The 24,376-nt window shown below is 30.6% G+C and overlaps 1 protein-coding gene across 13 annotated transcripts; it reads right to left on the bottom strand.

Annotated features, from left to right (window-relative positions):
* Nucleotides 1-1,845: 1,845 nt before the first annotated feature.
* On the bottom strand, nucleotides 1,846-17,836 carry LOC113734867 (histone-lysine N-methyltransferase ASHH1-like). 13 transcript variants are annotated; one of them, XM_027261623.2, is made up of 11 exons: nucleotides 17,534-17,836; nucleotides 17,238-17,282; nucleotides 11,471-11,535; nucleotides 10,917-11,073; nucleotides 9,192-9,278; nucleotides 8,815-8,899; nucleotides 8,644-8,737; nucleotides 8,300-8,498; nucleotides 7,023-7,057; nucleotides 3,223-3,712; nucleotides 1,846-2,295 (listed from the first exon to the last, which is right to left on the bottom strand). In XM_027261623.2, exons 2-11 carry the CDS (start codon nucleotides 17,256-17,258, stop codon nucleotides 2,023-2,025), a joined length of 1,506 nt encoding a protein of 501 aa, XP_027117424.2. In that variant the 5' UTR covers nucleotides 17,259-17,282; nucleotides 17,534-17,836; the 3' UTR covers nucleotides 1,846-2,022. The 13 variants fall into 13 exon arrangements, with proteins under 13 accessions (XP_027117424.2, XP_027117427.2, XP_027117425.2 ...); XM_027261626.2 differs by having other exon boundaries at nucleotides 17,247-17,282; XM_027261624.2 differs by having other exon boundaries at nucleotides 17,238-17,279.
* Nucleotides 17,837-24,376: the final 6,540 nt, after the last annotated feature.

Raw genomic sequence — 24,376 nt, 5'->3', positions numbered from 1 at the left:
CTCCTTACTAACAAGGTAACAAAGCCCTCCCTTTTCACTAATTTTCCCAAGACAAAAAGCTCCCCTGGTCCATTAAAGTAGTAGAATTAGCTTTAGGAATTAAAGAAGCTAATTCAATATCATGGTCGATAAGAAACTCTTTTAATATCAAGTATGAATGAAAATGCAAATTAAACTAATAAAATTAGCATCACTAACAATCTGAAATTGAATTTGTTTAAGAATATAGACATCAGTATCTTGATTCATCAATCGTATCTCATTTCATATCATCCTCTATATTAGACTACTGTATCATACTGAGAAAGAAGTAAATTATTCTATAAAGAAAAAAAAGAAAGTCATGAATCACAATCAATAATGCAGATATAGTGACCGCTCTGGAAACTCTCAAGGCAAGAAAGCAAACTTCTACAATATCTCCAACCAACCCATTACAGGGAACTTGATGAAAAATCTAGATAAAGAGTCATTGGATTCAGAAAGAGGAGTATATGTAGTACCCCCATCAAAAGCATAAGTTGTTGTAAACAGCAGCAACAAGAGATTAGCCATGAAAGCTGTGAATTTCTTCATTATGTTGAAGGTAACAAGAGATTAGCTATGATAGCTGTGAAGTTCTTCATCATGTTGAAGGTTTACAATTAGTGGAGATTGATGACTGATGAGAATTTAGTTTTAAATTTGGTCCTAGTCCAAACAAAAACTCGATTGTGAAAGATTTCCTTCTTAAAATCGGCTCAAAAACCCGATTGGGACTGTGAAACTGGCTTTTTTTTTTTCTTTCTTTTATTCTTTCCTAAATCACTAAAAGATCAATCCATCATAATACTCAAGATTTATGATAAATCTTCAAAAAATATATAGAAAAATAGGCAGAAATGACGAGAAGATAAGAGAGAGATGAAAAAATCTATGATCAAAGGGGAAAAGACAAAGGGTGCAAAGTACATAAATAAGAAAAGGGGAAAAATGGAAAAAAAAAATATTTTCTTTAAATGGGCTCACGGATGCTTCCACTGCCTTAAAACACCATTTGGTGTAGAAAAAATGGGAAGTGTTAGGAATGAAAAGAAGATAAAAAGAGGAAGAAAAGAGAGAATAATGTATTGTTACAAAAAAGAAAGCAAAAAATTTAAAAAAAAAACGAAGACGGAATAGTCTATTGTGACACCTTACGTTTTGAAAAATTTTAGATGCACCCATATATTTCTTTCATATCTTCATTTGCAGTTAATTATTTTGACTGACTATTGTTACAAAAATTATAAATAGAAAGATTGTAGGAATTAGAATGAGTAGTGCAGTAGCAATAAATGCAAGAATGTTTACTTCCATAGTCTAACCTTTTATTTTTTGCATTTTTACAAGTGAGTTTTAATTTTGATCTGAGTTCATCTATTAAACTTTACAAATATTAAGCTTAATTGATATAACACCGTATGATTACAGCAATTGAAGATTCTTATTAAAAACTTCGTATTGCTTACTACTTTTCGAGTTTGTAGTGAAATTGATTTTGGGATAACAAAAACAATCATTATAAGTATTTTCTATGATATTTTCATTATTTGAAATAATTATATAATGTTACATCATTAATGACGTCCAAAAGATTTCTGATTTTTTTTTTTGGTTGCCGGCCTAATCAATGAAAATCCTTGACTCCTAACGATGCTTTAAGACGAGTTGCTATCTAACATCAATGACAGATCAAATTGTTTCTATGGGAACCATCAGTCGAATATTGGGCATTGGGTGCTAATTATGCCTAGTTACTAGTCGTATCTGCAACATAATTTTGATCAGAGTAGATAACATAAAAAAAAAAGTACCAACAAAATATTTCCAAACCAACAGAAGTAATGCTAAGCAAGCTAAACTTTGAAAATCTATAGCAACATTAATACACGGTAAATAACCAAGTTCTCAAAATAGCTACTTATTTAAATCCAATATATAATTCCTCAAACTTCAAAATACTTAAAATATTACAGAATTAAAATATTCCACAGCAATGCTTCATTCGTTCGGAAAGTCTCCACTCCCTGAAGCCTTTGTTCCAGTATCAGCCTTTGATCCACTACCACCCTTTTGAGCAATATCGAGAAAGTTCTTTATAACAGAAGCACTAAAGTTAAGATCAGCTTTATATTTTGCACAGTGCGCTCCAACCCACTTTGTTCCTACGCTAGGAGGAACATCGTCCTGGCTGTCCCTCTCATGCTTTTCGATGGTAGGACGTATTTCATCATATACGGATTTCAGATTGGCTGCAGCTTGGTTCTTAATTTCCTGAAAATCATAAACATACGATAACTATGACCAGGATTATTTGAGAATCAGGATAATGCATTAAAAAAGAAACCAAGAGAAAAATATCGACGCAAATGATTCTACTACATACACAAGCATATAGAAAGGATCATTGGTGAAAGATTAAGAACACACTAAAAGTTTAATCAGTTTCTGTGATGGTAAAGACAAATTGCTTATATGTCTGACAATGGAGACAGATTTCAAGGAAGCATCAACCAAACAAACTGAGAAAAGAAAGATGGCAAAAGGGGGAAAAAAAAAAAGAGATTGCAGCTGCTTCAAGGATTCACACAAATATATGCACTAGAGAATCCTTAATGAGCAATACCAGAATTAAGCATAAACACATAAAACTACAAATATTTCCCCTTCTTTGGTGATAGTAAAAGATCAACTCATATGCTTGACAGTACCTTCAAAACTCAGCAAAGAATCAATCAGATGGAATAGCCCAAAATATTCTAAATAAGCATTATTTTCATTCCTTGTTATAGTAATAAGCTTCCACACCCCTTACAAAAACTTACACTCAACAGAAAAGCATATTTACTGTAGCAAAAAGATACAATAACATTAAACAGCATTAGCTATAAGACAAAATAACAGAATACCACCACGTGCATACAGTTTAAATGATTGTCTAGTAGGCAAATAAGACAAGCTTACAAACTGATGGGATGGCCAAGTGCCTGTCATTTAGAGAGAGAGAGAACAAAATACTAGAACATCCCCCATATTACTCACACGATTATCTTGGACTAAATCAAGACAAGGTTCAAATATATGACACTCAAATAGGACGGCAAAGTGTACCGAGAGAGAGAGAGAGCTAAGCTTGTAACAGATATAGATATGGGTAATATTGTAAGGCTCACTGAAACTCTTGTGAAAGATTATTTGTACCTCGTATTTGCGCACTTCTTCCTGTGCTTCCTTTGATGGAAACAGATCAGCAATATTTTTTGTATTGGATTGCTTCCCCCCAGAAGATCTTTTCTTTTGCTTGGGTAAACGCTGTGATTTCTTCTTTGAAGACGAACTGGATCCAACATTGAAATTCTGAGACGCACTATTACTTTGAAGCCCAGACAGGACTGCACTAGTCTGATAGAAGGCCTGTTGCATGTCTTGTTCCTTCGATTTTCCGCTCCCCAAGACTTCCACTTTCTCGGTATTCATTGTCATGGCGTCCACTTGAACTGAATGGTGTGGCTTGACAGTATTAGAGGAATCCAAGTCCTGTCCAAACACATCACCAACTTCCATTTTCTGAGAGTAATCAGTTTCCAGACCATCTAAAGAATCAAATTTGAAAGGGCTAATGGTATCAGGGATGTGCGACATGGGCTCATCTTCAGCAGAGTCATAAAGAGGAACCTCCTCAACTCTGTACCTGCATAGAAACAGCAACATTCTATATCATATCCAAAAACCAATACGACTACTACAAAGGAAAAATTCCTGACTGCAGCTGTCGCAGAAAGGGAATTGTGACAGATAAAAGGGAAGCATAAAGTACATTGTATACTGCCAGAGGAATTTTTAAAACCAGAGCAAAATATCCAATTATGAAACTTGTACAGGTACACACAATTGAGAAAAACAAGCACTTCAGTTGTGAAATAAGGAGCCTTAAATGGCTCTATCTAACCTACTAATTTTAGAACCTTTTAAAACTACTTAACAAGATACAAAAACATACAACAATCAGCGATGATCACCGTGGATAAGACAATTTCAATTAGCTGGCATTTTCGTTTGCAGATTAACTCTCTGCAAACATTTCAGCACCAAGTGTACTGATAGATTGACAAAAGAAAAGAGGGATCATGGGGCATCCACAGTAAACAGTATAATCATGCTGTTTATAAGACTCCGTTGGTAAATGACAAAATTATATAGTGAATGTGAACAAGAAAGAAAAAGCAATTGGCAAACAATGGCAATCATACTTGACCTCCAAACAATCACTCATTCTGGGCCTTGGCAAAATATAAGCTCTTCAGAGAGGCAAGTTGGAATTCCTTTTTTTTTTTTACTACTAAAGTGAAATTTCATTGACTAAATCAGCCAAAATCAAAAGCTGTACATCAGCCAGCCAAAACTGTTTTGTCAACTAAACTTCTACACAACTGAGTGAACATACAGATGTGACTTGGAAGTATTTGATTAGAAGGATTTGGTTCATTTTGTTTGAAGTTCATCTGCATGATAAGGACTCTTCTAGTCAAATACTCAGTTGGAAAGCTCTTTGAATTGAGTGGCCAAGCTGATATTACTTTAGGAATAACTAGTGGTGAAACACAATTTAATCTTCTAGACAAGGAGATGCAACTCATTTTAGGAATTTTGGCAGAAATAGATTCAATTCCAGACTCCATGTGACACCGGTAGAAGAAGTGATTCTTTACTTTAGTAGGTCAGATTCCCAGTAAACCCTAGGAATGATTTCTAGGTTTCCGTTCACCCAATTTTCTGAATATAACTTCATTTATCCTTCAAAATCAATCTCCATCATGCTAATTGACTTCAAAAAGTGGTTGCAATCCATGCAAAGCACAAAGAAGCTTTTCTCAGAAAAGTGGGGCTAGAAAAACTAGTAAAATCTGCGGTTTGGAAAAGGAACTACTCCCCTTAACTAAACCCAAGTTCTAATGACACAAAAAATAACAGGTGTCAAGATTTATATTCACATATCTTTCAGATGATTCGGATTTTACACTTAAAAATTCTAGCTAAAAAGCCAAAATCAATTCATCAATTACTGCCACAGATCCATCTTTCTTAAAGAGCAATAATAAATATTCCAAGTGTCAACTATTCATTCATCCAAACTAGAGCACCTAATGACGGTCAACTGTTAATAACAATTTTATATCAAGATTGTCACGACTAATAAGTGAATTGAGAAACACTAGAGACCATAATCAGAATAAGCTTTTCTGCTCTATTGCTCTCTTTAAGATTACCAGAATAACTCCACTAGAAGAGTGGTGATTGATCTCAATATCAAGTTTTGTGAAAGAATTTAAACAGATATCAATGCACTAAATTAAATTCCTGAAATATGGTAACTTGGTGTTAGTAATCTCAACTTCAAAGTTGACACTAACGTCCACCGGTTATGTCTGTGATTCATGTGGCAGGAAAACATAATTGAAAGTGAAGGTTAGTGCTCTCAATTTTAAAGGTGGGATCAGAGATTGGGGCATCATGGTCAAGGTCAATGACCTCAAGTGTAAGACCATAACAGACACCACCCCACAGCTTATTCTTTTTTCCTCCACTAGACAGTTGCGTCTACATCTTCCTTCTTCCTCTTTCCATCACCTTCACTCCACCTTTTCTTCTTCTTCTTTTGCCACCACTTGTCACTCCTCTTCTTGACATCCCTCAAATAATTCTCCCTCCTATCCAGCCCGACTTCAGTTGGCCAGCACATGGAGGATTAGATTGCAACGTTGGTAGTGTTGGCATCAACTTTGATATCGAAATATAGACCTCCCTTTTTCACCAGTCAAACTAAAACATCCAAAATTGTTCAAATTTTGATTGAAAACCCATATATTGACGTCAATCACCCCCTATTAGGTTATATTAAAATAGCACTTTGATTGCCAGAGGGAAAAGACCAACTGCCTACAAATCAAGATGCTAAGATAACCCAAATGATAAAGGCACAGGATTTCACTGCTGCCAAACACATAAAAAGAGATTTCCAAGAGTTTTGAACTATATTAAACCTAAGCATTCAATAATACAAGGCTGCAAACAAGTGGATACAAATCAGATAGAGAGGCAGATCCAGGTCCATATTCAATGACAGTCAAACAGACACATTATATTCTGACAAATCTGAAATAAGAAGACCCATCTCCATATCAAAACAACCTGGATTTGGATTGTTGTATCTGAACAAATATATGTAGCTTTTATCCAAGCAAGCATTTATGCATTTCAACCCTTTTCTTAAGAATTAATTGAAGAAACAATATTGAAGACAAGACCAGTTGCAATGATCATAATCACCATCCTGTTCCTGAGAAAAGAAGACAGGCAAATGCAAAAGCATCGAATTGAAGAATAAAAACTTGCAACTTCATAAGACATGTATAAGAAAACAAGAAGTAGGAATGCTTATGAAGTGTTGGATTCTGCACTATACTAAAACAATAAGAAGATGCCAAGACACACACGCACAGATATATATATATATATATATATATATATACACACACATATATGTATATATACATGAGAGAGCAAATTTGCATAGCAGCAACTTGTTGAAACATTTGACTGCCAAATTTTGGGGTGTCCATCTGGAAGACAAGGAAGGCCAGGCAGCAGTAAGGTTCTATGTAATTAGAATCTGTTGGGAGGATTTCTTATTTTTAGTCCCTTAAACACTTTGATGTGAGATCTGATGGCTGAAGTACTTCGTCCTTAAGCTATATATAAAAATTCAATTTGTCTGGGAACTAATTCCCAAATATCAGACAGTAGAATTTATAAAGGGCACAGACACTTTGTAATTGCTCTGAGGTACAAAAGTTCTGTTATCAAATCTCCCTCAGTAAATGTACATCAGTTAATTAAGAATCACCAAATGTTCTCATCACACAATCAAATCCAATGACTATGAGAAGGCAAATGTAATTTCCCAAGTTGAAAGTTCTACAGCATGCAGAGAAAACAATTACCTGTCATCTCCCCCTTCCCACACATGGTTAAATTCCTGTGACATGATGAGACAACAGAAAATGACCAAAAACACGAAAGGCTTGATATAACTAAAACTTTAGTCTGACAAGGAGATAAGACATCAAAAGAAAATAGAGGATGACACTAATGAATATCAGAAAGCAACCAGGTTTCAGATAAAAACAACCAATCCAATTAATATTGAATCAATTTAATCTAGAATTTGAAGCATCTTGAGATTGACTTACCTAAAAGGAAGGCATGCAGAGACAAAGAACTTTGTAAGCATTTTTCAGAAGGAAATAGACAAGGATGGGAATATGGTCTTCAAATAAAAAACAGAAGTGCAACTGAGTTAGGATCTTTTTCTTTTTCAATACATGTAATGTTAATACTTCATAAAAGCTGAAGCAGTCACAATGTTAGTAACATGTTTACAGTTTCATTTAGATTTTATTTAGATGGTTTCAACTACTCCAATCTCCACATGTTTGCTTCCTCAATCATCTTGAATAGATTCCTTCAATTTAAGCACAGCAATCCTTATCAGGAAATCAGTGGAATGTTTTACTATTTAACAATTAATAACTTCCCCTCCATGTTTTCATTTCAAGGAGTAAAATTTGTTTCTCAAAGAACATAAAGTCATACACTAATAAGCCAGGCATGGTTAATAGATGATCAATATGAAATACTCACGCAGGGATAACAATGATATGTAAATAAACCTGAAGTGCCAGAAATTTCAAGAATCTAGTGCAACAAGAAATTTGCTGCACAGGTAACCATGTAAGGTCTCCAATACTGATAACAACGATGACTTATGGCAGTACTGCAATACCATTAAATCTTCAATGAACTAGATTATACACATCAGCCTGTACTTCATTCAGGAAAAACCCCACAAGAAAAGCTGATTTGATTAAATTCAGCATCACCCTTTACAGAGTTAACATTAACTTATACCCCAACACAAAACCATCTTTTCTCCCTCGAAAAAAGAGAGTGTTTTCATGAATATTTTTATTTTTCATTTTTATTTCTATTTTTTAATTTTAATTTTTTTTGCCTTCCCACTCCTTCCCTGTCCTTCCCTATTCCCCATCTGCTAAGGACCCCAAGTGATTTGTAAAACCATTTAAGTGTTTAGCAAATCAGCATGTGCAACTCTGTGCAACAAAGTGCAAATAACACTTTAATAAACTAAAACAACACTAACCAAAATCAAAACCGTAAATTTTTCAAACATATAATGCAATTGCCTAAAAAGTATCACCTGGAAACCCTGAGATTTTGCACCCAGAAATAGACAACAGTTAGGAGCCCCACACAGACAGCGAACAGTGGCACCACCATACCACTCAAAGTTGTAATTGTATGATAGCTCTGTTCCAGATGATATATCTACCTTTGCAAATATGCCCATCCGTGTTTCCCCCAATACTGTCCATTTCCTTGTCTCACAATTCGGTTGGCTGCAAATTCCAGCATAAAATGTATAAACTGCATTCTAGATGCCCAGATAACTTGAGACACAATATCTCAAACCACATTGTTACTTGAAACTCAAAGCATTTATCATTGACAGTTTATAACCATAAATGCATCTAAAAGACTCACCATGAATGATTTATAAACCTGGCAAGGCTCCCCTTCTTTGTAGCATCAATGAAATCATTAGAATTCAGAGAAATTATATATGCATCCTTAAGACCTACATGAAGTCATTAAAAATGTACAGTTAGTCAGAGCAGTTGGGTAACAGCATGCATGCAGAAAGTTTTAATTCACCTTGTGCTTCATGACTTTGTGACCTACGCTTGGCTTCTTCCAATGAAATAACCTCTCCGCAATATTCAATAATTAATTGTCCAGCCTAAATATACAATTTCACCGAAAAATGGTCAATAAAAGCATGCAATGAGTGTAAGTGGTAACAAGTAACAACAGAGTAGCATGCTTGAATGTGAGCTCAAAAGGTTAACAAAAACAGCAATCAATCTCCATTAAAATAGACCATCATTAAAATTGTAAAATTATTGATAGAGTTCTACCAGAAATACTGATTCCAGCAATATCAATCTTGGTCTCTTACTGATGTGATTATTTTTAAACAAGAATATTTGAACAATTGAACTAGGCAAAAAGGCATACTTGCTGCAGATTACCTTAATATCTTCATCAGCTAAAAGACCCCATCCACGCCCTTCAGTTTGGAACAACTTGGTTTTGGCATATTCACAATTTTGAAATCTCTGGCAAAAGTTGAAACAACAAATCTTAAAATATCCTCCACAAAATATACAGGCAAGAAATCTAAATCAGGTGACATTCTAGAAGTTTTTGATACATCACAAACTTCTGATTAGGATCCCATGTCTCTATGTTCTATACATGCATTGTGTATTCTAAGAGTTACAACTCATATCAGCAGTTATTTTCTTCTCCTTTGCACAAGTAGTCAAGAACTTCATTGACCAAACAAAGGTGAGCAACTTAAACTGACCTAACCCATTGGAACTCAAAAGCACAGTAGATTATCTGTGGTGGCGGCTGCCTTTTCCTACCTCCTTAATGAATCCAAAAGATACCTTGTGTATGAGTGGACGTGTACACTGAAGCACATAACACTCCATTTATAACAAGTAAAGAATAATGATTGTATCGTCAAGCATCTCTAAAAAGGCCAAATGAGCATATCAAACTGTGTGAAAAATCATTCGGTATTTCATCAGATCTATGCTCTCTTAAGTAGGAATCAAGAAAATTGGATGCATTTATCTATTTATTTATTTATTTTGCACACGCTTAAGGTACAACGCATAGCAGAAACTCTCTCTTTGTCATTCACTCCAACCTCAAAATGTGATGAACCCAATAGCTTACAAAATTTTGGCCTTAACTCAGGTAATTAGAAAGTCAATGCATTTGGATGTCATTTTCTCAAGTCATCAGCAAACAAATGGAATCTGAACTGGCAATCTAAACCACAAAACAACAATCTCACTAGTCCAATGCACCTAACAGACTACCAACTGAGATCTCTTCCCCTCTCCCTCACACAATTAACAAAATACTATAGTGAAATAATGTCACACCAGTGTAACAACTTTATCCTCAATCCCCAAGTTTCAGACCCCTACTCTTCAGCAACCATTATCCTTGATACCACACTCCGCATGTTAAACCTCATTTGCAAAGTTTACAAATCAGGTAAACTGTAAAAGTTCCACAACTAATGCATCAGTCATTTCCATAGTACAAAAATAACTTTTTTGCCACACTGTAAGTGCTAAATCCTTTCTCCACAGATGCTGAAACAAATGACCCAAAACAAATGGAGGACTGAATTGTGGTAAAATTAAAACACGTCAGGACTGACTTCATTTTGCATACATGGGAATCAATTTGAGATCTTTCGAAATGGTAAGGGCTATTCAGCAATTTACCATGTAAAGAAAATGGCTTCCAACCTAGTACAAGAAGCAAGGATACTAATGCTATTTCTAATATGGTTGCTTGAGGGCAAGGGTTCAACACTAACCAAAATACAGGTCCACCTCATATCAGAGTTCAGACTCAATGATCAACAGATCCAAAGTCCTCGCACGTCATCATGGGATCTATGCCCATCAAAGGATATGTCAACTGGGAAGACTAAAATGTAATCAGAGTCAGCAACAACATGATTGTTTGGACCACATAAGCCATATCAGCAGTCATGTAGCACATCTATAGCCGCTTAGTCATCATTTTTGGGGCTAAAAAATTATTTATAGTATCAGTCCTGTTTCCCTTTCTTGCCAAATCTCTCTTGGGACAAAAACTAAGACAAAGGTATTGGTCCCCTTGTAGAAATTTTTGCAATAGATAACTAAAATAGTAAAACTCACCTGATTCTTGCAATAGTCCTGACATGGGCAGTGCCCACGTGTGCATTCTGTGCTGGTCATGACATTCAAGCACCCCTCTCCACAGGCACTTTCAGGGTTATTAGGATCATATTTACAGAAACAAATGGCCACATCATCATCCTTCAGCTTCTTTGGTCTGAAAACAGAAGGCAGTACTTTAATATGAGATTTCCAAGGCAACTAATTACAAGCAGTAATAAACGTTCAGCTAAAATCCAAAAGCTACTTCATTACATTTATCCATCCTTAAGACAAGTGGTGCACGCTTGCAAAGTTACATTAATTTGAAAATTAAAATTGGTAAAATGAAATTTTGATGAGTTTTCTTTGCATCCCTAATTTTGCCCATTGAAGAAGTCCAGAAGTAAAACTAATTCCAGAAGCAAAGTGTCAGTAATCTAAGTAAAAACCATAGAAGCAATCACATACCATATGAAGGAGAAGAGTAGACAAGCACTAAATTTACCACTCAGTTGAACAGAGTAAAAATCACTCAGCAAAGAGCACACGCAAAGAGCAATGTGAAATCTTACTTTCGGCAAACAAAATCATTATGGTAAATATGGGTGAATGATGGTAGTCCCTCTGGAAGTTCAACCTACAAAATAACATTCAATTATTAAACATTTAAATATGACAAGTTATAAACCATAAACAATCACCAGAAAGTTTGAGGACATTAATCACTAGCTTACTCATGACATAACATTTTCTTCAAGGCATGAGCTATACAACAAAAAGACTTTAAATGCAATTGAAAATAATTTAGGTCTAAAAAGACTTAGACAAAAGTAATAGATGTTTCGAGTAATTTGCTTAAAAGGTGTTAGATTAGGTTCCCAAAAGGTGTTAGATTAGGTTCCCAAAAGACAGGGCAGCAGCAAAGCAAGAGTTAAAGCATGGCTTCCACCAACCAATCTGGGTCTGACAAAACTTTCACACAACAGCAGAATTATAGAAATTAAATAAAAAAAAGAGCTGAATTTTGTGTTGACCTTCTGTGCAGTAACTTCAACTGCCACACATGCTGCAAATCTACATCATCTTTAACATAAGCAATAAAGGCTCAAAACCTAATTTAGAAACAATTTTAAACTCTGATAAATCTTTAATGACCTTATGTTGTTCTCTATCAGTAACCTTCGCCCCTCATAGTAGTTGAACTGGGAATTACGTAACACCACAACAAGATGTGAAGCAAATAGTCTAACAGCACTGTGGAATTTAAGAGCAAAATTCAAACTCAATTTCACATATAAAATGTCCACCGAAGAAGAACCAGTATATAAATGAAAAGGTAGTATTTCTTACATTCCACACAAATTAAGAGAATTTCTTAATTTGTTAAAAAGGAAAACCTTATATACCCAGCAGAACTATGACACAAATATTTAAAAAACTGTATTATTACATTGGAAGAAAAGTCAAGACAAAACAAATTTATTAGATCTACCTTTTCCAAGAAAGAAATATTTTTATTCTAGATGGTCCATACATTCACTAAATATTCTTTATAAGCCAAAACTAAAAGGCTATCAGGCAATTAGTAAGCAAAATTTCAGAATCATGATTATCTTTGACAAGTTCAATTAATATCCCAAAATCTTGAACGAATCCCAACTCCTAATTCCAAGATTAACTTTATCTAAGAATTCAATTATTGTAACCATTAAAATTAGGAGTCCTAAGAGTTGTACAAAGAAGAGCACATACAAAAATTAAAGCATTTCCTTCTGCATCACATAGACAGACACCAGTTAAGGGTCAGAGGAGGCATGCTTAATTCAGAAAAATTGTTTCAATTCCTAATGTATCTAATATACAATAAGCAAACTAAAGTATATCACACGCCATATCCTCAAAAATCAGAAAAAAAAATTATTCTAAAATGAAATGCAGAAAGACAGATGCAAGAAATAAGAATAGGCGGGACCTTCTTACGACGCCTCCTAGATCGATTTGAAATGTTGGAAGGAGGAGATCTGTAAATTTCCCTAAAAAGTTCCTTCAAATTTTGTTTCTCCATTACGCAAGCTAAAAGTACACTAATCTCTCATAAATTAAGAAGCATTACTTAGGAAAGGAAGGAAAAATATGAAGTTTACGGGTCAAGCAGAGAAAAAGTAGCAAAAATTTCCCTTGGCACTGTGAAATAGAAAATATTTTGACTGAATCATTTTCACAAATTCCCAAGAAAAAGACAGGGCAGGTGGCAGAATCGCATTATCAGGAATAATAGGTAAACATATCATGCATTAGTGTGAGTGGAGCCTGTATGGCAAAAAGTTTGTCCAGGCTAAGGAGAATAAATGCATTTTTGCCAAAGATTCTATTGAAACATTTCAATTACATAACTGGAAAAAGAAATACATTTGAAGTATTGCTGTCTAACCCCACTTGGTTTTGCATTTACTACCTACCATTTAAATACAAATCTAATCCCAAGTATTAATATACATACAAAACATACATAGACATTTATACACATTTATATATCACATACATACATACCTACATACACGTGTGTGTATGTGTGTGTACATACATACATACATACATGCATACATACACACACACACTGCGCGAATACTTGCATTGATACAAGTGTTTCCTCACATATTGAATTAACATATGGAATGAAATGTAAATGGACCACATGGACACTATCAAATCAAAGACACTGGCACCCCCCGGCCTCTTTGATGTAATTCTCGAGATATTAATTATTTGATCCACAAGGTATCTCGAGATATTAATTATTTGATCCACAAGGCGCGTTTAAGGACCAAGGTCCCTGAACCTTAGGCTTCAGGCACGGCACTTGCTTTTTCACATTAGATGTCCATAACTAATAAATGAACCAGAAAAAACAACACAACAGCATATGCAATATTCAATCATTCACAATAAGAACATAGAAAATAAAGCATCAATAACCAACCCCAAAAAACTAAGCACGTTTATATAAGAGTCATAACATATTAAACACACCATCATAGTCACAATAAAGAATGTACCATCAACCCAAAACAATATGATGAAAAGCAGATAATATTAAGAAACTTCTAAAGATTTTGAATAATCATCTCAATGAGTCAACTCTAAAATTAAAGACTCAACAAAAAAGGAGAAAAATGAAAAACTGCACGGCTAAGAGCCTTGTTCTTCTCCCAAGCCCAAAAGATCTGAGCTTTCTTACAATTTCCTACATCAGAAGCAAGTACGTGCAAAAATTGCCCCTTACTGTGCCTATGCGACACACCTTTAATAACCATGATATATAACTCAAGGTTAAGTTCAGAAACCACTTCAAAGACTTAAGACAGCACAACTAGTGTGTACTCAGATGGAAGTGCTAACCTTGAGACCAAACAGTTAGTAAATAAAACAGAAAAAATACCACTTTAGCTAAGAGAATATACACAAACCTAACTGTAATGACATGCAGAATTACTCCTATAGTAGTTTGAAGAAACATAAAGTGAATGACATGCAAAAAAATGTCACTGTTTAAAGGCTTATAGAAAGGAAGTGGTCTAATTTTTTTCAAAAGCAACAGGTGTTAAAATCAGGACCAGCCAGGGCCAAGACATGGTCCATAGAAGTGTCTAGGTTCTTTTTAAAAAAAAAAAAGAAAAAAGTTCTGATGAAGTTCAGTTATTTTGCTGCATGTGGAAAAGGAGGAAAACACAACATCCAAATTCAGTCGACATTAGCACCAGTGAGTGAAAAAATAACTGGTGATAAAAAAAAAGTTTAAAAGCTCTTGATGATTGTGCTTTCTAAAAGGCCCTAAAGAAAAATTGACAAAGTTGCATAGACTATTAACTTTCTATGGTCAACATCATCTCATGAAGAAATAAAAGATTGATGATATTCAGCAACCGCATTGCTTTTTTCCTTATTGCCATGCAGATACCTCACTAATCAATATCTTAGTAATTAATTTAAGGAGAGGAAATTAATCTAAAACGGTTTAAAATCTGTTAATGTTAATAAATATCAAATTTCACAAAATTTGACAACTAAATCACATTTCAAGAATCTTATCCCAGATTTTCATCTTAAAAAAAAAAAAAAAGAAAAAAGAAAAAGAAATCATGAAATTCAACCTCAAACCGGCCATCTACCAGATGGCAGTTCACTATTCATATTAGATCATCTACTTCTTATTTGAAATACCCCACGTGGCATTTGATTCACTACATCTTGGTCATACCTACTTTTCAACTGAGAAACAATTCTTAAGAACACAATTAATTCACTAACTTCTTTTCCAGCAGGCATTGTTTAAACTTGAATAAAATTTTTCTCTGAGAAGGGAAATCAAAAGAAACACATGGAGGCATGTGGAAGAACATTTTCTTCTCTAGGAGGAAAAAAGTTTACTTTTCAATTCCACTAATTAATAGCCGCAGTAAGCAGAAGAAATGTCCAACTGGGATGGCATGATTGATAAGGTAAATCACCATGTATCAGGAAACCCAAAGCAAATATCATATTAGGATTCACATTTAGATATTCTATTACAGAATATCCAAAACAACTGAATTCCATGCTTGCTATTTGCAACTTACTAAAGAATAGAAGTGTCAACAAAGTTAAAAGAAAGTTTAGGGACAACAGGAATCTCCGAAGATGAATATTCTCCTTCATCTTCACCATAGTTGTGGAAGTGGCCAGCTCATCTTCTAAAACTTTCATGCTGAACAGTTAGTCAGTTTCCCCAAACTACAACCCCAAATTAAATTCCATTCCTTTTATGAGATGATTTTTGATTCACAAGAAAATGTTATCAACCATCTAAAACTGGAATAGCTTAAAATGATTAGCATGGAAGCAAGGCTCCAAAAGCATGGCATAGACTAACTGCGTTTACCTTCATTTAAACATGAAATTGAACAAGTTGTCCACTAGAAAATGCAAAACTTTATTTAATTTGGTATGGACATGTACAAGGGCGACAAACTCAAGTTGTAAAAGCAGCCATGATACCCAAAATTTCAAAACCAAAACTAACTAGCCTAAGATTTGCAATCTGATTACCGATCACAATTTGTCATGCTCCCAAACTGTTAGACTTCGTGCCAACTATTCATCTTGCCTCATCCAAGTTTCTACTCACTTTCTTTGTTAAACTGATATAAATGTTACAGTTGACATTACACAGCCAAAAAAGACGTTACAATTAGCAGATTAATTTGATTGCTAACATGAAAGTCAGCGAACTTGTCAGGATCTGAAGATGTCAATATACATAAGAAAAATTTCAATTAACTCATAACAAGTGGCCACTTAACTAAAACATCCATCCATTCCATATTACAGCTAATTGAGAGATTAATGGACAAGAAGCTTTAATTTAGTTATAGAATTTGCATTCCTCTTTCTGCCGACAGTTATGGAAACTCTTTTATAGTTAACCAAATAAAACTTTAAACAAATAAATGGATTACTAATCCAATTTTGAAGCAGTAGATTGGATAACTCAAAGACACAACCAGCCATTTTGAGGGAAATGAAACTTTGTCAAGGAGATAGATATCGTAAATATGTATCGTCTTTAGCAGACAGAAATCTTGCTATTCAGAAAAAGTATTGTACAATTGACATGGCATAAACTTTTTTGGTTCTAAGTTTGCATAGAATCAAATTTTTTCTTCATGTTTGGACCAAGAAGATAAAATCATGGTTAACGTGACACCACATCGAGATCCTTTCCACAAAATCAATAAAAATACTGAATTAAGCCCATGATATTCAACAGCAGCAAAAGCAAAGTGCACCATAAATTCTGATACATATAGTGCCAATGGATGTGCGGAACGATCTAGACCAGATACTGAAGTTGGTCCCACGCTAGGTTTCCAAGTCAAGGATATTCTAACCATTGGATTAACGAAATTCTACTTCACCTAACCACATTTGACCAACAAGTGAATGCCAACGGAACTAATAAAAGAACAACTTAAGGTACGTACTTCACATCTACACAAACCATGAACCCAATCACCCATTCCTTGTCATGCATGTATTTGTCCCAACGAGAAGGGCAATAATTGAGTTCAACAACCTGTTCTATCTAGTCAATTGTATAAATAGAAGTTATATCTCCATAGAAACTACCCAATGTCTAAAATTCCATCAAAATTTAATTTAAACAAACAAATAAAGAGGAAGCCAATGCCTTGAACACCTAAAGAAACAAACAATAATTTCTGAAAATTTCACATGAATTGATACATCGATAAACTACACAGAACCCAACTAACTCCACTATTGGATTACAAAACTTCATACCCAACATACCGAATTCTCCATAACAATCTGCAGCTTGCTAACCTGCTAAATCAAACATCTAAACAATGTCAGTACCCCAAAAAAAAAAGGACTAACAATAAAACAAAAAAAAACACACACACACACATACACAAAACAACACGATAAACACACATGCCCTCGGGCTCAATAAGTTTACCGCTATTTAAATACGATGAACCAAAATTACATAAGCATTATGAATCAAAATACAGAAAAGTACAACGAACCATTATCAAATGAAAAAAATTATATGCACATATGTGTGAAAGCGGTACCTTTGAAGTCAGTGAGAGGAGAGACTAGGGTTTATGGCTGCTGAAGTAAAGGCTCAACCGGTTGTTTTTGCAATTTTTTTCTTTTTTTTTTTTTTGCCTTTTTTTTATGGGTTGGGGTTTTCCGCGAACGGTTGCCATTTGTAAGGAAGGTGGCAAGGTAGCTGACGACGGACAACACATGGAGGATGGAACGAAAGAGAAAGAGGATGAAATTCTCAGTTAAGTTGGTGCTTGTTTGGACTGTTGGGCCCTGTTTGGTGATCGGTAGAAGGAAAGGGATAATTTCATGCAGCTCACCGAAGGGAAGGTGGGTAATTCAAGTGAAAATTAATTTTTCAGCAGAGCGGATATTTTACGAGTATTGGAAATTGTTTAGTTTAATTTTTTTTTAATCTAAAAGGTTGTTATAAAAAACAAGCGGTCCGTTTGGATTCCTTGTTTTTGCTTCTGTTTTTGAAAAATTATTTTTCACATTTCAAGTGCTACAGTAAATGTGTATTTCAAAAACAATTCCAAAAACACACCATATCCAAACATTATATCAAAAACAACTCCAAATATACATATTTAATATGTATATTTCAATTATGTATATTATATGTATATATATATATTATATTAATATAAATTGAAATATCCAAATTAAAAATTTATATATTTATATATTATATAAATATTATATACATTAATATTATACATAATATTATATATTATACATAATATAAGATAATATATATAATATAATATACATAATATGTAATATTGTATACATAAATGTATAAATATTTATACATAATATATTATGTACATTATATTATAATATATACATTATTAATGTACTTTCATTATTATGTACATGATTGTGTATAATAATGTATAATAATGTTATGTATAATATATAATATACATAATATTAATTTTGTATAAATGTATATTATGTATAATATATTACATTATGTATATTATACTATATATATACAATATTATGTATATTATACAAATTGAAAATTGAAAATTTTATATTATATATTATATATTATATAAATATTTATATAATGAAATATACAATAAATATTACAAATTGAAATATTATATAAACACCATATTTATAATATTATAATATTTATAATTAATATTAATGTATATTATTTATATTAAATATTTCTATATTAAATATTTATTTATTTATTTATTCATATTATAAATATTTTATTTTATTTAAAATAAATTATTATATATTATTATATATTTATATAAATATTATATATTATATAAATTATATATAATATAATATATACTATATATATTATACATTTATATAAATGTACATTTATACATAATATATATATATTTATGTATGTTTATAATATACATTTATATTATGTATTATATATAATATAATATATTTATAATACATTTATACATTTATATTAATATAAATAATATTAATTTTACATTTATACATAATTTTAATTCATTTATACATTTATATTAATTATATTAATACATTTATACGTAATATTAATATATATTTATAATATATAAATTTATACATTTATATAATATTCATTTATAATTTATACATTTATAATAATATACACTTATACATTTATAAATATATTTATATTATGTATTATATATTGTACATTTATACATAATATATATATATTTATGTATGTTTATAATATACATTTATATAATGTATTATATATAATATAATACATTTATAATACATTTTTACACTTATATTAATATACATAATATTAATTTTACATTTATACATAATTTTAATACATTTATACATTTGTATTAATTATATTAATACATTTATACATAATATTAATATATATTTATAATATATTAATTTATACATTTATATAATATTCATTTATAATTTATACATTTATAATAATATACACTTATACATTTATAAATATATTTATATTATTTATTATATATAATATAATACTTTTATATACTTTTATATAAATATATTTATTTATAAATATTGATAAATGTATTGTAAATGCATAAATGAATATTTATATAAAAATATAAAATTTATAATTTATACATTTATACATTTATATAATATTCATTTATAATTTATACATTTATAATAATATACATTTATAAATATATTTATATTATGTATTATATATAGTATAATACATTTATAATACATTTATATATTTTTATATAAATATATTTATTTATAAATGCATAAATGTATATAAATATAAAAATATAAAAATTATAAATTATATTAAGTGCTACAGTAAATGTGTATTTCAAAAATAATTCCAAAAACACACCATATCCAAACATTATATCAAAAACAACTCCAAATATACATATTTAATATGTATATTTCAATTTGTATATTTCAATTATGTATATTATATGTATATATATATATATTATATTAATATAAATTGAAATATACAAATTGAAAATTTATATATTTATATATTATACATAATATTATATACATTAATATTATACATAATATTGTATATTATACATAATATAAGATAATATACATAATATAATTCCTATTATGTTTAAGTTAGTGAGGGAAGCGGTATCTATTTCTCTCAATCTTGCCTAGTCCGATATACCACAGATCTTGTTACAGGAGATCTTTTTACTATTGTATTTTTCTCGTTCTTCTAATTTTTGTCTTTCTATTGATTTTAATTCAGAGTATTTATGCCAAAGTAAATCTACTTTTGCTTGTCTTAAATTTTTAAGAAATGACGCGGGATGGTGGTGTGCTACTTTAGATAACCTGAAAGCTTCTATTTGTATATGTGCTAAACACTGGTCTGTTGTTTCTAATTCCTCCAAAAAATTTTCAAAATAATAATATGTACCTGGTTGTCTGAGGGTTTCTAATGCTAGTCTGTATGCGTTTTCTGGAGTGGATGTAAATTGAAAAGGCGGTTCAAAATTCATATAGGAATTAAAATATCAAAATAACTGAATTTTGGAAATGATGACTACTAGATACTTTAAGAAAGATAACTGAGATTTTACCTTCCTTGCTTTAAATCCAAATTTCCCTTCCGATGCTATGAAAATGGGAATCTTGGGATTAGAAGTTTTGCCTCACCGGATCTTCCCCTGACGCCTGCTTTTCAACTGAAAGGCTTTAATGGGTACTACACCGTCTTTTGGTCTTTTAAGAATCTAAAACCAAGGTATCTTTTTCAGAGTTTCCGGCAATTTGGATTTAATCTAGGGTTGGTTGCTCAAATCTCTACTTTCCTATTTCTCTTTCGTCTTATGCTAGCATTATGAGAGAGCTAAAGACTGTAAAAGCTGCAAAAGATCGTATGAAGAAGTTTGGAATTTTATTTTGGATGCTTTAATTTACAAGATTGGTTAAGGTATAGATCTTTATATCCATTACAAAAATACTTTTACAAACAGAGGATTATTAGCAGTATAATACAAAGATAATTATACGTTATAGCGTATATCTATTATTTCTCCATTTTGATTCATATCTACTTCTATACCGGCTATCAATGCATCTTCTACTTTTTTATGTCTCTTGTCTAATACTACTAATAATACTTTTTTCCCCAATCCTTTTCTTGTTAGTCCTTTTATTCCTATAACAATTAATCCTATATGCATATATGTATACTGTCTTCTGATTTGGTTTATGCTTTGTTGTGTTATCATTCTAAGATTTACGGGGTTACTTAATGCGCTCACTGGTTCTTCTCTGCTTTGTCTAAATAATCCTGTATTACTTCTGAGAAATCCTACTGAGTATAAGGTCCTTGGGTTTAATAAACTTATTTCATTATTTCTATATATTTCTAGGTCTCTGTCTACGTCTATTGCTTCTTCTAAATGCATGCTTCTATTCCTTCTTAATTGTCTTCCTATATTTAATACACTAGTTCCTACTTGTGTATTTTCATTTACTGTCCTACTAGGTCCTGAAAATGATCTTCTACTAGCCATCTTAAAATTTTTGTGGTTTAGGATTTATTGAAAATATATTACTAAGATGTGGTTTACTTTCTTTCTTCGTTACAGGTAATCTTTTAAATTGGTCTGTTATTTCTTCTAAATCTTTTTCAAACTTATCTATTTGTAGTATTCTGACCTTTTCTGTTATCGTATCTACTTTTTTATGTAAGGATATTAATAATCCTATTATAGCGTTATTTTGTTTAGGATATATTTTATTTGATGCACTTGCTCCTGAATAATCTGTTAATCCTAACGAGTCTGGATGATAATATTTTAATTCTTCTAGTGTTTTTAGATAATCTGGATAAAAGACATAGTGTGAGGGAAGTGGCTTATTACTTTCATTTATAATTTATAATTTATACATTTATAATAATATATATTTATAAATATATTTATATTATGTATTATATATAATATAATACATTTATAATACATTTATATATTTTTATATAAATATATAAATATATTTATTTATAAATGCATAAATGTATATAAATATAAAAATTATAAATTATATTAAGTGCTACAGTAAATGTGTATTTCAAAAACAATTCCAAAAACACACCATATCCAAACATTATATCATAAACAACTCCAAATATACATATTTAATATGTATATTTCAATTTGTATATTTCAATTATGTATATTATATGTATATATATATATATTATATTAATATAAATTGAAATATAAAAATTGAAAATTTATATATTTATATATTTATATATTATATAAATATTATATACATTAATATTATACATAATATTGTATATTATACATAATATAAGATAATATACATAATATAATATACATAATATATAATATTGTATACATAAATGTATAAATATTTATACATTATATATTATGTACATTATATTATAATATATACATTATTAATGTACTTTCATTATTATGTACATGATTGTATATAATAATGTATAATATATAATATACATAATATTAATTTTGTATAAATGTATATTATGTATATTATACTATATATATACAATATTATGTATATTATACAAATTATAAATTTTATATTATATATTATATATTATATAAATATTTATATAATGAAATATACAATAAATATTACAAATTGAAATATTATATAAACACCATATTTATAATATTATAATTAATATTAATGTATATTATTTATATTAAATATTTCTATATTAAATATTTATTTATTTATTTATTCATATTATAAATATTTTATTTTATTTAAAATATATTTATATAAATATTATATATTTTATAAATTATATATAATATAATATATACTATATATATTATACATTTATATAAATGTACATTTATACATAATATATATATATTTATGTATGTTTATAATATACATTTATATTATGTATTATATATAATATAATATATTTATAATACATTTATACATTTATATTAATATACATAATATTAATTCATTTATACATTTATATTAATTATATTAATACATTTATACGTAATATTAATATATATTTATAATATATTAATTTATACATTTATATAATATTCATTTATAATTTATACATTTATAATAATATACACTTATACATTTATACATTTATAAATATATTTATATTATGTATTATATATTGTACATTTATACATAATATATATATATTTATGTATGTTTATAATATACATTTATATAATGTATTATATATAATACAATACATTTATACACTTATATTAATATACATAATATTAATTTTACATTTATACATAATTTTAATACATTTATACATTTGTATTAATTATATTAATACATTTATACATAATATTAATATATATTTATAATATATTAATTTATACATTTATATAATATTCATTTATAATTTATACATTTATAATAATATACACTTATACATTTATAAATATATTTATATTATGTATTATATATAATATAATACTTTTATATACTTTTATATAAATATATTTATTTATAAATATTGATAAATGTATTATAAATGCATAAATGTATATTTATATAAAAATATAAAATATAAAATTTATAATTTATACATTTATACATTTATATAATATTCATTTATAATTTATACATTTATAATAATATACATTTATAAATATATTTATATTATGTATTATATATAATATAATACATTTAGGGTAAAATACAAGGAACCCCCTTGTGGTTTCGCGAAAAAACACCTTACCCCCTTATCGTTTAGAAACCTCCACATAAACACTCTAAACTTCGTAACTAAAGTGGAAATTGACCTGTAACCGGATATACGATCTAGTGACAATGGATATGCGAGATTCCTTTGAAAAAGATCTTGAGTTTCATTCCCAAGATATTGAAAAGACCTTTGAAAGTCGCCATGTCCACTTCTGCAAATTTTGGAGAAGGTTTGACGGATCAGATGTTATTCATTCAAGATGGGCTATGCTTGGAGCACTTGATTGTGTTTTCCTGAGCCATCTGGGCTTCACAAGTCCTACCGGGACGCCACCAGAATCCACGAGGTAATGGCCATTGATCTCTTGGGCGTCAAGAAGGGTGCCCGCATTCTCGATGCCGGCTGTGGCGTCGGCAGCCCGATGCGTTCCATCGCCGCTCATTCTAGTGCCAATGTCGTCGGCATCACCATTATCGAGTACCAGGTAAACCGAGCCCGGATGCACAATGAGAAAGCCGGCCTTGATTTCCTGTGCGAAGTCATCTATGTCAACTTCCTGCAAATGCCCTTCCCCGACAACAGCTTCGACGGGGCTTACTCCATCGAAGCCACCTGCCATGCACCCAAGCTGGAGGAAATCTACAGCGAGATCTACCGAGTTTTGAAGCCCGGATCCCTG

The sequence above is a fragment of the Coffea arabica genome, chromosome 3e (assembly GCF_036785885.1).
Source record: "Coffea arabica cultivar ET-39 chromosome 3e, Coffea Arabica ET-39 HiFi, whole genome shotgun sequence".
NCBI classification, from domain to species: domain Eukaryota; kingdom Viridiplantae; phylum Streptophyta; class Magnoliopsida; order Gentianales; family Rubiaceae; genus Coffea; species Coffea arabica.
This window is presented reverse-complemented; position numbering and strand designations above follow the sequence as displayed.